Here is a 14,216-nt window from a genome sequence, read left to right as displayed (position 1 = left end):
CTTGACAGGTATGGGAACAGGTGTCATTGAAAGCAGAAGAGACTGTTTGAAGAGCTGGAATTTGAAAAAGCCGACTGGAAGAGGTACTCTGAGTTGTGCGATAGGAGGTTGGAGGTCTGGTTGATGTCTGGGAACATAGATGCTTATAATGAGGACCTGTGTCAGATTTTATATAGGTCTGCTGAGGACACTATTCCTTTTAAAAAGCATATTGGCAAGAAGGTTGTAGTTCTTAGTGGACAGCAATGTGCTCGGAGGTGATCAGACAGCGAAACAAAGCCCTCCGTGTGGTGCGGAAGTCTCTTTTATCTTCTGACCTAATAAAGTATAAACAAGCACAAGCTGTTGTTAGGAGGACTGTTAAATCGGCTAAAAAGGACGGCTAAAATTACTGGAGGACATTCTGTGGCTGTATTGGGGCAGATATCCCAGTGAATACCGTTTGGAATATGATAAGGAAAATGAGGGGTATTAGAACAACTAGAACTATTCCTGTATTACATCAGGGAGACCAGGAGGTTGTATCTGATGAGGATAAAGCCAAGGTTCTGGCTCAGGCTTTTGTTGAATTGCATAGTTCTGCAAATTTAAGTGAGGATATGTTGGCCTGCAGAGCGGCAGTTCTTGCTAGTTATCCTAACGTACTGCTTAAAAAAGCTGTTTGTGATACTGCTTTAGACTGTGAGCTCCAGCTGATTGAACTGAAACAAGCCATCTGGAGGTCAGGCAGCACATCCCCTGGAAAAGACAATATATGCTATGATATGTTTAAACATTTATCTGATGATTCTCTTGGGGTGATTTAAAAATTCAATAATAAAGTTTGGACAATGGGTCAGCTCCCATCGGCTTGGAAACTAGCTGTAGTTGTACCGGTAGGGAAACCTGGAAAGGACCCATCAGATGTAGTTGGTTACAGATCCATTTCATTGACGTCTCATATAGGCAAAATAATGGAACGCATGTTGACGGATAGAATGTCCTTTTTTCTTGAGCAGAGCAATAGTTTTTCTTCCTATCAAAGTGGCTTTCGTAAAGGTAGAATGACTATAGACTTTTGTGTTTGGAGTCTGACATTCGGAGACCGTTTTTACATAAAGAAGTGATTGTTGCTGTGTTTTTTGACATTGAAAAGGCATACGATATGCTGTGGAAGGAAGGACTGCTTATTAAATTATCCAGGCTAGGCATTAATGGGAGAATGTACAATTGGGTGTTGGACTTTTTAATGAATCGGTCCATTCAGGTTAGGGTGGGAACGACCTTTTCTACCATCTATGATATAGAAAATGGGACTCCACAAGGCAGTGTTTGCAGCCCTATTCTGTTTAATATAATGATAAATGACATTTTTTTCTGACATAGGGAAGTCTCTATTTGCAGATGATGGGGCTTTATGGAAGAGAAATAAGAATCTGGTCTATGCTACTTGGAAAATGCAGGAGGCTATTACTACAGTGGAACTCTGGGCAAACACATGGGGGTTCAAATTCTCAGTCTCAAAGACCCAGGTCACTTCTCACAGAAACGTCGTACAAGTATCTTAGGGCTTAAAATGTATAATCAGGTGCTTGAATAGGTTAAAGTGATAAGATTTCTAGGTATGTGGATGGATTTGAAGCTGACCTGGAAGCAGCATATCATAAAAATGTCTGATAAATGTAAGAAAGGGCTGAATGTACTTAAGTGTCTGGCGGGTAGTGACTGGGGAGCTGACCGTTCCTCGCTCTTGAACATATATGTCGCACTTATACGTTCTGTGTTTGACTATGGCTGTAAGGCTTATAGATCAGCTGCTGTGACTCACCTGAAAGTGCTTGATGTACTACAGGCTCAGGCACTAAGACTATGTTGTGGTGCGATTATATCCTCCCCGGTGGCTTCTCTTCAAGTTGAGACTGGAGAAATGCCTCTAAGTTTTAGGCAAATGGCAGTGACTGCTGTATACTGGTTTAGCCTGCAGGGACACGTTGAGAGTCACCCAACCAAAGCTGTTTTGCATGATTGCAATGACCAGCTGCATGGTCCAGCCAGAAGTTTTGGGTGTATCAGTTCTCATGAGGCAGAAGACATGGGATTACGAGCCAGTGGTTTTGGTATTTCTGTACCTAGACCTGTGATTCCACAGTGGCTATTTCCGGTGCCTAGTGTAGACCTGACACTACTAGATAAAAAGTTTGGTGTCCCAGAGAGTCCTTGTGCATCTATGGTAGTACATAAACATCTGACGATGAGGTATTACAGTTATTTACAAATGTATACTGATGGATCAAAGAACCCTTCTGGGGTAATTACAGCAGCAGCTGTATTTATTCCAGAGTTTCAGGTCTTTGTTGCTAGAAGACTGTCTAATAACTTATCTGTGTTCACCTCGGAATTGGTTGCCATTTTGCTGGCATTGTAGTGGGCTGAAGAAGTCTGCCCCTTGAGAATAGTGATCTGCTCAGATTCTTTATCAGCCCTGCAGAGAATATAGTCTGTCTGGTCCCAGTGTAGGCTAGATCTTGTGCTCGAAGTACATCAAGCCTTATTTTGTTTGCATATGCAGATGATTTCTGTCCATTTTTTATGGGTTCCTGCACATGTGGGTGTTGATGGCAATGAGACAGTGGATGTTGCTGCCCGGCAATGCCTGAAACGAACTAGGTGTGACTATGACATCCCTCTTAGTAAAGCAGAGGCACGGGTGGTCATTAAACTATATGTAAGAAACTTATGGCAGATGTAATGGGAGCAGGAGGACAAGGGAAGGCATTTATTTGGTATACAGCCAAGGGTTGGTTTGGGTGGCAGTGGGGGGTATGGTCGGAGGCAGGAGACTGTCCTGACTAGGCTCACGGTGGGTCACACTTTGCTAAATTCTTCTCTGCACCTCTCTCTATATATCCCTTCTATTGTGTTCGGGTCAAAATTGACCCGTTTTCAAGTTTAAATGTGTAAAAATTACCATTTGCTTTTTTGTTCTGGAATGAGGCTTCATATAATCCTCAGACACACCTGATTGAATGCAGAAATATACATTTTTACCATTTTAGTAAATTCTAAAGGTCTCAAAAAAAAAGTTACATCTGTGGTGTTACGGGTCAAAAATGACCCGGCAGAGAATACTGGCTGTTTTATGCATCACCTTAAAGCTATGGGTTGCTCTGAGGATCAATTGTGGCCCAATATGCCAAATTATGGCCCACACACACACACAGGCTTCTTTCACATGCACAGACACAGAGAAAAAATAGAGAAAATGCATACAGGCACACACACACACACCACCCCCCACGTGAACTAAGACTTTCTCACAGCATATTGATACATTGTTTGTAAACATTGGCCCTCATACACACACACACAAACACCACCCCCTACGTGAACTAAAACTTTCTCACAGCATATTGATACATTGTTTATAAACAAACATTGGCACATATAAAGAGGGTTTGGGTGGGATATTATTAGTTGAATTCTGTAGCAGTATCAGTCAACATGAGCAAAAGGTATTCTGTTCATGAGGTGCTAGATCATATCTTTGGTAATGATGGTGATCTTGAGGAGAGAGAGGAAAGTGAAGCTGAGGAGGATGTGTCTGAGGAGGAGGATGATGTTCAGTATGACCCTGAACAAGACCAAACATCTGATGAGGAGGACCCAGATGTCACAGATGCTCAAGGAGAGGTCTTCAAGTCAAAAAAAGGTGACATTTCATGGTTATTAAGCCCTCCTCAAACCCAAGCCAGGGCACCGATGGAAAACATCCTCAGAATGACTCCAGGGCCTACTAGATACGCTGTGTCACACGCCCAAGACATCAAGTCAACGTTTGAACTGTTCTTTCCACGACCTATTCAGAGTATCCTACTTGAGATGACCAACATGGAAGGGAGAAGAGTGTTTGGTGATAGCTGGACGGAGATGGACAAAACACAGCTAGATGTGCACATGGGACTGTTGCTCTTGCGGGGGTGTACAGATCCTGTAAAGAAGCTATGGCCAGCTTATGGGATAGTGAGTCAGGACGCCCTATTTTTCGTGCCACAATGTCCCTTCAAGCCTTTCATGTGTTATCAAGAGTGCTACGTTTTGACAACAGGGAGAATGACAAGCTTGCTCCCATCAGGGAGGTTTGGGACAAATGGGTGGAAAATTTACCCTTTGTGTACAATCCTGGGCCAGAGGTGACAGTGGATGAACGGCTAGTCCCTTTCAGAGGCCGCTGTCCCTTCAGGCAGTACATGCCAAGCAAGCCTGGAAAATATGGGATCAAAATATGGGCAGCATGTGATGCAAAAACTGCCTATGCATGGAATATGCAAATATATACCGGAAAATCTGCCACCGGAGTGCCAGAGAAGAACCAGGGCAAGCGGGTCCAAAGGTCTTCGGGGGCACAACATAACTTGTGATAATTTTTTTACCTCCTATGACCTTGCGCAAGAGCTTCTAAAGAGGAAGCTGACGATCAGGAACAGTCAGGAAGAACAAACCTGAGCTTCCCTTAGAGACAGGGCTCCTCTCTCATCCAAGTTTGCATTCTCAGAAAGAACCACAGTTGTCTCCTACTGTCCCAAAAAAAACAAAAATGTCATTCTGATGTCAACTCTCCACAGGGATGCTGGTGTGAGCAGTAGGGAGGACAAGAAGCCTGATCCTGGATTACAACAAGAACAAAGGCGGTGTTGACAACCTGGACAAGGTCACCGGCACATACACATGCAAGCGCGGGACAAAAAGGTGGCCAATGGTTGTGTTCTACAACATGCTGGACGTTTCGGCATACAACGCATATGTAGTGTGGACTGAAATAGATCCAGGATGGAATGGAGAAAAACCTTTCAAGAGGAGGCTTTTTTCTGGAGAAGTTGGGCAAGTCTCTGGTTTCTGCCTACATCGAAAGAGGCTGCCCCGAACCGAAGCGTCTGTTCGTTTGGTGAAAGGGCTTCAGCCAACACTCACATCATCATCCTGTGATACCAACCAGGGAGGAGATTCCAGGAGCAGCAAGAGGAGGAGGTGCCAGTCCTGCCCCGCCACAAGGACAGGAAGTACAACACCACTTGCCACACATGCTAGAAATTCATTGAGAGTGACTCACCTGCACTAATATCATATTATTTTTCTATGTTCAGTTTATGGTTAATGCAGGCGCACACACACACACACACACTGTTGTTGGTCATTGTTCATTTGTTAAAGTTAAATTGCTTGGTTAATTGGTATGGTTAAATAAAAGTTGGTTTTATGGAAAGAAATTTGAACACTTGTTGTCTTTATCCTACTATTTATCTAAGCGGGTCAGTTTTGACCTGAAACACCAAAGATGTCACTATTGTTAATAATTTTAAATAATAAAACATTTTTTTTCTTTAGTAGGTGTACTCTAATATAGGTCTATAACACATTTACAGTTTCTAACTACTCAGTCTATAAGTATGACAAATATTTTTTGTGAATTTAAATAGTTTTTGCATTCAAAAACGAGTGGTACTTTTTAAAACACTGTGTCTGTGGAGCCAACTAAAGAAATTTCCCACAATGGTTCCATTTATATGAATGTATACTAAGCCAACAATAAGTTGAAAAACAATATTGGAAGAAAACTGGTGATTTTAAGCATTTTCAAGCATTTTAAAATCACGGGTCAAAATTGACCCGAGAACACCACAGGTGTAAACAGCTTTCTAACACAATATAAGGTATATATATATATATTTTTTTTTTTTTTCTTCCCCTTCTTCCCCTCCTTTTTCCTCCCTCTTTCTCTCTCTCTATTTATTTTATAGGGGTTATATAGATTAGTTTTGTCACTTCCCGAAATCACATTCGCCCTCATGTTCAGTAGATGGCAGTAATGCACTTTTTATTGGTCTGCCAACCGCCATTAAACCCGAAAGAAGAAGAAGAAGAATCCCATGATGCATTTTACCAGCTCAGAGTTCCAGCTCTCAGATTAAAAAACATGGTGGACGGAGCCGGCACTGCGGGGAGTTTCTGTACAAATGTAAGTAATTTTCTCATGTATTTCCACTCACTGCTGCGTGTTTTTATCAAACTAGTTTAAAACATTTTAGACTGTTTTAAGTTGTTTTCCAGTGTTGTTTTCGCCTGTACTTTATTTAATGTAAGACCTGACCGGCTGAAGCTACCGTTAGCTTATCGCGCTAATTTACCGGGTAAGCTAACACGTATCTAGCCGAGTTACAGTGTACCAAACGCGGCTGGAGCGCTGAGGAAACCCCCGCTAGGAAACAAAGTTAACCTGGCCGTCCAGTATAAAACCTTTAACTGTTTTAAGTCACTATTATGTATAACTGAGTGATTTATTGTGTAAATAGTTTAATTGTTAGAGGGAATAACTGTAGAATAACCTGTAACTCAGTGATTTCATGTGTAAATAGTGGAATTATGAGTGTGTTCTCCATAAACCGCTGTTACTAATTCTGATTATTTTGTCCACAGGGATGAACGCGGGCCGGGGAAGGGGAACTCTGGTCAGACCGGCTGGAGGCAGCGTTAGCTCCCATTAAGAATAGTTTTTTTTCTTTGAATTTAATAAAGTTTTCTCTCTTAACATTATTATTCTTGCTTGTTGTGTTTTTATTGTCACTATGCTACAGCTACAGCTAACACTTAATTGGATTCTGTAATTGTATAATAATGTATCACAGCGTCAACTGTAGTCCTTAAACTTAACACTTACTGATTTTGTATGGGCATAGTCAATATATCTAAATCAACTACAGCTGCTATAAATAAACCATACTACAGTCTTTATTTTAACTTTACTTTACTTTAAGTATTATGTCATGGTGTTGTTCTACACTGGGGTCTAATGCATGATCACAGCTGATTAAATTTTTCTTATTGTCTTCTTCTGTTATCAGAATTAGCCCCAGCATGTCAACGAAAGCTCAAATCCAAACTGAGGGATAAATATCAGATAATTAATGAAGGAATCTCAGGCTATGGAAACTCAGCACTTCTGAATGAGATCTACACAGAGCTCTACATAACAGAGGGAGGGGGTGGAGATGTCAATCAGGAACATGAGGTGAAACAGATTGAAGCTGCATTGAGGAAAAGGCAAACTCAGGAAAGAGCAATCAAATGTAACAACATCTTTAAACCCTTACCAGAACAGAACCAGCCAATCAGAACTGTACTGACTAAAGGAGTTGCTGGAATTGGAAAAACAGTCTCAGTGCAGAAGTTCATTCTGGACTGGGCTGAAGGAGAAGTAAATCAGGATGTTCTCTTCATATTTCCACTTCCTTTTAGAGAGCTGAATCTGATGAAGGAGAAGAAGCTCAGTCTAGTGAATCTTCTTCAGAGCTTCTTCACAGAAACACAATATTTAAAACCAAGACATTATAAGAGCTACAAGATCATCTTCATCTTTGATGGTCTGGATGAGTGTCGACTGCCTCTGGATTTCCAGAACAATGAGAAATTGGTGGATATAGAAGAGCAAACCTCAGTGGATGTTCTGTTGACGAATCTAATCAAGGGGAATCTGCTTCCCTCTGCTCTTCTCTGGATCACCTCTCGACCAGCAGCGGTCAGTCAGATTCCTCCTGAGTGTGTTGATCAGGTAACAGAAGTGCGGGGTTTCAGTGACCCTCAGAAACAGGAGTACTTCAGTAAGAAGATCAGCAATCAGGACCTGGCCAACAAAGTCTTCACACACATCAGGTCTTCAAGAAGCCTCTACATCATGTGCCACATACCAGTCTTCTGCTGGATTACAGCCACTGTTCTAGAGAGAATGCTGAGTGAAGCTGAGAGTGGAGAAATCCCCAAAACCCTGACAAAGATGTTCACACACTTCCTGATATTTCAGATCAAACACAAGAGCCAGAAGTATAGTGGAAAAAGTGACCCTGATCCTCAGCAGACTAGAGAAAGTATTCTGGCTCTGGGGAAACTGGCGTTCCAGCAGCTGGAGAAAGGAAACCTGATCTTCTATGAGGAAGATCTAAGAGAGAGTGGCATCGATATTAGAGACGTATCAGTGTACTCAGGAGTGTGTACCCAGATCTTCAGGGAGGAACATGAGCTGCACCTGGGGAAGGTCTTCAGCTTTGTACATCTGAGCGTTCAGGAGTTCCTTGCTGCTTTATATGCATTTCTCAACAGACAAATTCCAAAAGAACAATCCACTGAACAACAAACCAGTAAAGCTTTCAAGCTTTTCATCAGGTCAACGATAACTAGCTTCCTCAGCAGTGCGGTAGACCGAACTTTACAGAGTGAGAGTGGACACCTGGACCTGTTCCTTCGTTTCCTTCTGGGTCTCTCACTGGAGTCTAATCAGACTCTATTACGAGACTTACTGACCCCATCAGAGAGGATCTCTCACAGCAACAAGGAAACAGTCAAATACATCAAGAAGAAGATTGAGGAGAACTCCTCTCCAGAGAAATCTATTAATCTGTTCCACTGTTTGAATGAACTGAATGATCACTCTCTAGTGCAGGAAGTTCAGAAATACCTGAGTGGAGGTGCTGACCGTCGTCTTCATCAGGACAGCCTCTCTCCTGCTCAGTGGTCAGCTCTGGTGTTTGTGTTGGTGAACTCAGAAGAAGAGCTGGATGAGTTTGACCTCAGTAAATATCACCCATCAGAGGAGTGTCTTCTGAAGCTGCTGCCAGTAGTTAAAATATCCAGAAGAGCTCTGTAAGTATTTTCATTAAAGCCTTCAAACAGGTTTTTTTATGAACTGCTGATTTTTTAGCACTTTTTATTGATTCACAAGTAGATTCACATTATTTACATTGTTACACATTAGTATGATACACATTAATTATCCTGTTTATGTAATACTAATTCAACCTTCACATTAATCTGATAATTAATAAATTAGATCATTTCTGTCTTAGACTGATCAGATACAGTCTTAAGAAAATTGTTTAGGCAACTTATGTGTTTTGTGTTTTTGGTTAAAATGAATGCACATCCTCTGCAGATACACACTAAAATAGTGCTGGGTTATTTGACTAAAAGAATCACATCTCAATATGCTTTAGAGAAATGTTGAACAATACAACATGATGAACATGTATCAGCATTTATTTGTAAGATCAAAATCTGCATATTTAAATATTTAATATCTTACTGTACATCCTAGTACAGTACACACTGTTGCTGTTACTGTGAGGCATTAGTTCAATAGTTTTTCTCTTCTACCAGAATTAATCTCCTGTTTATTTCTATAGATATTGTTTAAGCTGAACATAAAGGAGTGGTTTGAGCTGTGCAATACAAGCATTCATCTGCTAACATTTATTCAGCACATTAAGGATTCTAAGTTAAAAAGAATCAAAACCACCTTAATCTTTTGAGTTAAATAAGTAAGACTCTGTCCTTTTTGCCTGATAACAGACTATACAATTAAGCATAATTGTACATTGTGTACTTTTCCCTTTGTTATGATAGCAAAGACACACTGACGTGCCCAAAATCAAGCTGCATGGTGTGCATTTGATGCTAAAATAGAGCCTTTAAACAAACAATAAGCACATACTGACTCAAACTATGATTTGAATGTGGAAATCTGTGGAAAAGCACAGCAAATCCAATAAGAACAATAGCGCTCTATATCTTTTATACAGCAGTTAAAACCTGGTATCTTAAAGAAAGCAATGTTCTAGTTTAATGTGTGCAATGTAAACATGCTCGCATTTCACTTTTCTGGAGGCTGATTTACAGATTTACACCAATAAACACATTTAATCATTTTATTTTTGTTCTCTTAAAAATCTGAATAAGTGAGTCAAGGTTTATGAAATCACACAAATGGAAAAAACATTTACCTGTAGGATATAAATAATATGATCTCAACATGTGAACAGTCTTATAAAGAGAGAAGTATTTGTCTGCTCAAACTCATTTCCTTTTTAAATATACATCCATTCCTACATCTTAGTCCAACACTTTCCGAAAAAGGTGGGATAAGAGCTAGTAATTTAGGGTTAGTAACAATGCAAAACCACAAAGCATATTTCCAAGCTCTACTCTAAAGCATCATTCCTGTATGTTTGCTCTAACAGATACCTAAAGTTAATAATATATAAATATAATGAAAATCTGTTGTTTATTCTTGTTTTTAGACTAGCTTCATGCAATCTTGGAGTAAAGACGTGTGAAAATCTGGGAACAATTTTAAACCTGGAAAACTCCTCCCTGAAAGAGATAGACTTCAGTAACAATGACCTGCAGGATTCAGGAGTGGAGCTGCTCTCTTCTGGACTAAAGAGTTCACATTGTAAACTGCAGATTCTCAGGTCAGTGTTTCTGTGATTTTTGTTTTGAGATTATACAGGTCTAATTGTGAAATTCAGGTGTTTATATTATATTATATACATTATATTATAACAAATCACACAAGAAAAAGTGTCTTGTGAAGGACAAATATGAACTCTCATCGGTCTGTAGTCATCTTAAGAATGTCCAACTTGAATGAACATTTGAGACATATCACACAAAATTGTGACGCACAAGCAAAAACTATTTTAGCTGAAGGTAATGTGAAGAAAGCGTTTATTGAATCTTAAAGTGCATTATTTCCTTAGTCTGCCACGTTGTTGCTCTTTCCTTCTTTCTATTTTCTCTCACTCACATGTTTTTTTGCTCTGTCTGCAGATTATCTGGTTGTATGATCACAGAGAAAGGTTGTTCTTCTCTGGCTTCAGCTCTGATTTTAAACCCCTCCCAACTGAAAGAGCTGGATCTGACCTACAACCACCCAGGAAAGTCAGGAGTGAAGCTGCTTTCTGCCAGACTAGAGGATCCACACTGCAAACTGGAGACACTCAGGTAGGTCTGAATTGATAATTATTTCATCAACTTATTTTGAGACAAATGAACATGTTTATTTTTTTCTCCGTCAATATTGACTGTTGTGCTCTAACGGAGGACACTTTGCTGTGTGTGTGTGCTTTGCTTCACGGGGAAGCAGAGTGTTGGGAAAGTTAGGTGTTAAAGTTGTGAAACACATTGCATTTTAGGCAGGGGTGCAACTACATACTTTTTGAGGTGTATGCAAACATACTGTCGGCGCCCACTGAGCTTCGAAAAACCAGCAAGCTGATTGGCTGTTTCTCCTGAAAGGTGGAACTTTATCCTTGAACTGGCTCTGTGATTCACGTCAAGAGATTTTCCATTCGCATACGCTGCATACTCCCTTTTTGAGCCACTGATTTTGGGACTTGTGATAAATCTAGTTGTAGTCACCAGGTACAACAGTGGAGCAACATGTAACCTTAATTCTGTCATTCTGTTTTATTTTTGTTTGCACTGCCACATTTTTGTATTATGCCATAGCTATCTGTACTAAATGCCAAGTACTTTGTTTTGGCTCATCTTTCCGGTGGTAAAAAGAACCAATGTTTAGGTAATACACTAGAAGAGGTTGAACAGTTTAGATGTTCCTGGTCATGAAGACAGAATCAGGATAAATTAGGGTTGGGTGGTATGACAGTTGTCGTTCGTAATTCAACGACTCTTGGCCTCCCTTAAAGGGAAGCCTTAGGCTAGCTTAAATCGACTCTTATAAGGTCATCTAATCATGCATCACTATAAATATTTAAACTCAAAAGAAAGAAGATAAAATCAACAGACGAGTGCCTTGAGTTAGAGAAAGGAGAAGACGGAGTTCCTCGAAGTTCTAAGATGTTCTTTAATTGTCTTGAAGTCAGCCAGGATCAATCAGAAGGATTCAGTCTTCTAATAACACAAAGGAATACACGTACTTTTATACAGTATTTGGGTGAACAGAAGGTGGGGGCTTTAGGCTCCACCTTTTACTGTTATATAACCATTTTCCAGTTGAACATAATCGTTCCCAAATATGATCATCTTTAGGGAGGTTTTTTCCAGTCAAGGCCATGGCATTATGCCAACATTCCCTTAATTGGGTCTAATCGTAGCCAAATCAACATGGTATGTTTTTTTTTTAAATACTGACCTTCACAAGCACATTCTTTCCCATGAGAGCTAAGGTCTATGTGGACATCTGGTTTCCGTCCAACGAATTTAGAGATACGCTCCCCAACCGTCCTATAGGTTTTCTGGGAACCCGGCCAAAGTATGGCCTGTTTATCTTTTGTAGCTGTCTCCCCCGGGACATGCCTGACGCAGGCCCAGGCAGAGACTGAGCGAACTTAATGAACCTGCTCATATAAGGCCAAGTGTTGCTTTAGTATATGAAGCTTCTAATATCGATCTCCAATCTCCTAATTTAGGCCCCACACAGTATTTCGGTATACCACGGTATTTAAATATGGTGACGTTTTGTAAAATAGTGACAGTATATTAACCACGTGATGTGCCAAATCTGTACTTTGAAAAACGGGATATTTAAGACATTCTGCGCATCCACAATGAAAGAGCAGTGGGAGGGGTAAGCAGTTGTAGCTCACTGATTGGTTATTGGGTGGGGATACTTACTGAGGAGATCACACAGCAAAAACTCAATAAACTCTACAGGTTTCACAAATTTTCTCCGAAATTATCGCCACAAATAGCCACATTTGTGCTGTAGTGGCAATAAAAACCCAACAACCAACCAACCACCGAAATGATCAGATTTATCAGTTTATCCTGCAGCGTGGGGTGTTCTGGTGTATGAGTTACTCACAGGTAAAGTTACAGCTGCTTCTCAAATATTTCTCATCTCCTGGTTCTCTACAAAACAAGTTTTTTTAATCTCCTTCATGCTCATATTCTAATCCCATACAGAATTCTGCAGTTTCCTCAGGGTTTTCTGTCAGTATTTCGCGGCTAGCTGGAGCGCTGTAAATATAAGCAGCGGACCGTGAGGCACTGTGCGCTGTAGCGCGCTGCCGAATTCTGACCCCCGCAGAACACCGGCTCCCCTTTGCGAGCAGAAACGGCATAACACCACCCACTGTTAAACTGCTGTAGTGGAAACAGCGCTTATAAATAAATTAACAAACATGAAAATTAGGGTATTCAATCTGTAATTTCAGTTCGTTTTAGTTTTTTCTTTTAATTACTGTTTTTATTAGTTTCAGTCAAGGAGAACTTTCACTTTGAGTTTTCGTTATTTCGTTTGTTTTCGTTAACAATAGTACTTTGTTACTTAGATATATGGTGATTATCAGGCCATAGCTTTATATAAAATAAAAATAGTATTAAAAATTTGATGACTACATCACAGACTATTTCCTGGAGCCTGGACTCGACCCAAGATTTTCCATTACTTTACTCGGGCCGGGTCGGGTCCGGGCAGAGAAATAAAAATCAAAGTATCCTGCTATTTAAAAAAATGGAAAATTAATAACAATAATAATATAGTTCTGCATACTAGAGTTTAAATTGTCTGCCTGAACGCGAGCTCATCTGCACGTTTAAAGCTCCAGGTGGATTAATGGGTGCTCACTTCGCGCTGCTTCTACTGCCTACGGGCTGCATGACCTGCAGTCTCTCAGCCTGCCAGTCAGACTACAGTGTCAGCAGATAAATCGCGTGCGTTTTCCTACAGGACAAACCATTCAAACATGCGGATGAGCTCTCAGCACCGATTTAAAAAAAATCACACAGTGCCTGTCTGACTTAAAATAGTCAGATAAAGCTATTAAATGAGTAAATCAACTTCATTGAAAATACCAGTGAGTATTTCTGTATGCTAAATAAGATAGAAGGCAGCAACAAGCTAAAAGCTAATAAGCTAATAACAGCATTTAATAAAAACTGAAAAATAGATATGAAATAGGAAAATAACTAACTAAACTAAGCTTAAAATGCTAAAGGAAATATAATCTAATGAAAATATTCTACACACAGGAAATAGTCTACACACAGGTACAAACATAAAATAATATACATAAAAAAAATAACACCAGCCCTAATCTTACACTAACAGCAACAGTCTATTTTCATGCCTTCCACCTGCAGCGCTGAAACAGCAATGGTGTTTTTGAATGCATCTACACCAATGGGATGTGTCCAGGTAGCTGTACCGTATGCCTTTGGTGCATTTTCAGCTGCACAATGTTTACTTTTTTCTTTGTTGTGATAGCAAAGACACACTGGCACACCTTAAATCAAGCTGCATGGTGTGCGTTTAACACTAAGATAGGGCCCCTTCATTTCTGAGGAGATAAAATTAATGTGACTGAGTTGGCATGTCAGCGTTATTTAAAAACTGTCGTTCTTGGTCCTAACGTGTCAACAGTCTGATAAAGACAGAGATAAAAAAAACA

General features: G+C 40.2%; 1 protein-coding gene across 2 annotated transcripts in view; it reads left to right on the top strand.

The window, feature by feature from the left end:
• LOC111190067 (NLR family CARD domain-containing protein 3-like) overlaps positions 1-14,216 on the top strand; it is a 62,889-nt gene that overhangs the window by 43,829 nt on the left and 4,844 nt on the right. The window contains exons 7-9 of one of the 2 annotated variants that reach the window (XM_049468157.1): positions 6,876-8,667; positions 10,101-10,274; positions 10,633-10,806. The exons of the other annotated variant lie outside the window; for it this stretch is intronic. Coding sequence (XP_049324114.1) covers positions 6,876-8,667; positions 10,101-10,274; positions 10,633-10,806 — 2,140 coding nt within the window. The remainder of the gene's footprint in view (positions 1-6,875; positions 8,668-10,100; positions 10,275-10,632; positions 10,807-14,216) is intronic. 2 annotated transcript variants of the gene reach the window in all.

Source organism: Astyanax mexicanus, chromosome 1 (genome assembly GCF_023375975.1).
Source record: "Astyanax mexicanus isolate ESR-SI-001 chromosome 1, AstMex3_surface, whole genome shotgun sequence".
NCBI classification, from domain to species: Eukaryota; Metazoa; Chordata; class Actinopteri; order Characiformes; family Acestrorhamphidae; genus Astyanax; species Astyanax mexicanus.
Note: the sequence above shows the minus strand (reverse complement) of the source record. Positions and strands in the feature narration are given on the sequence as shown.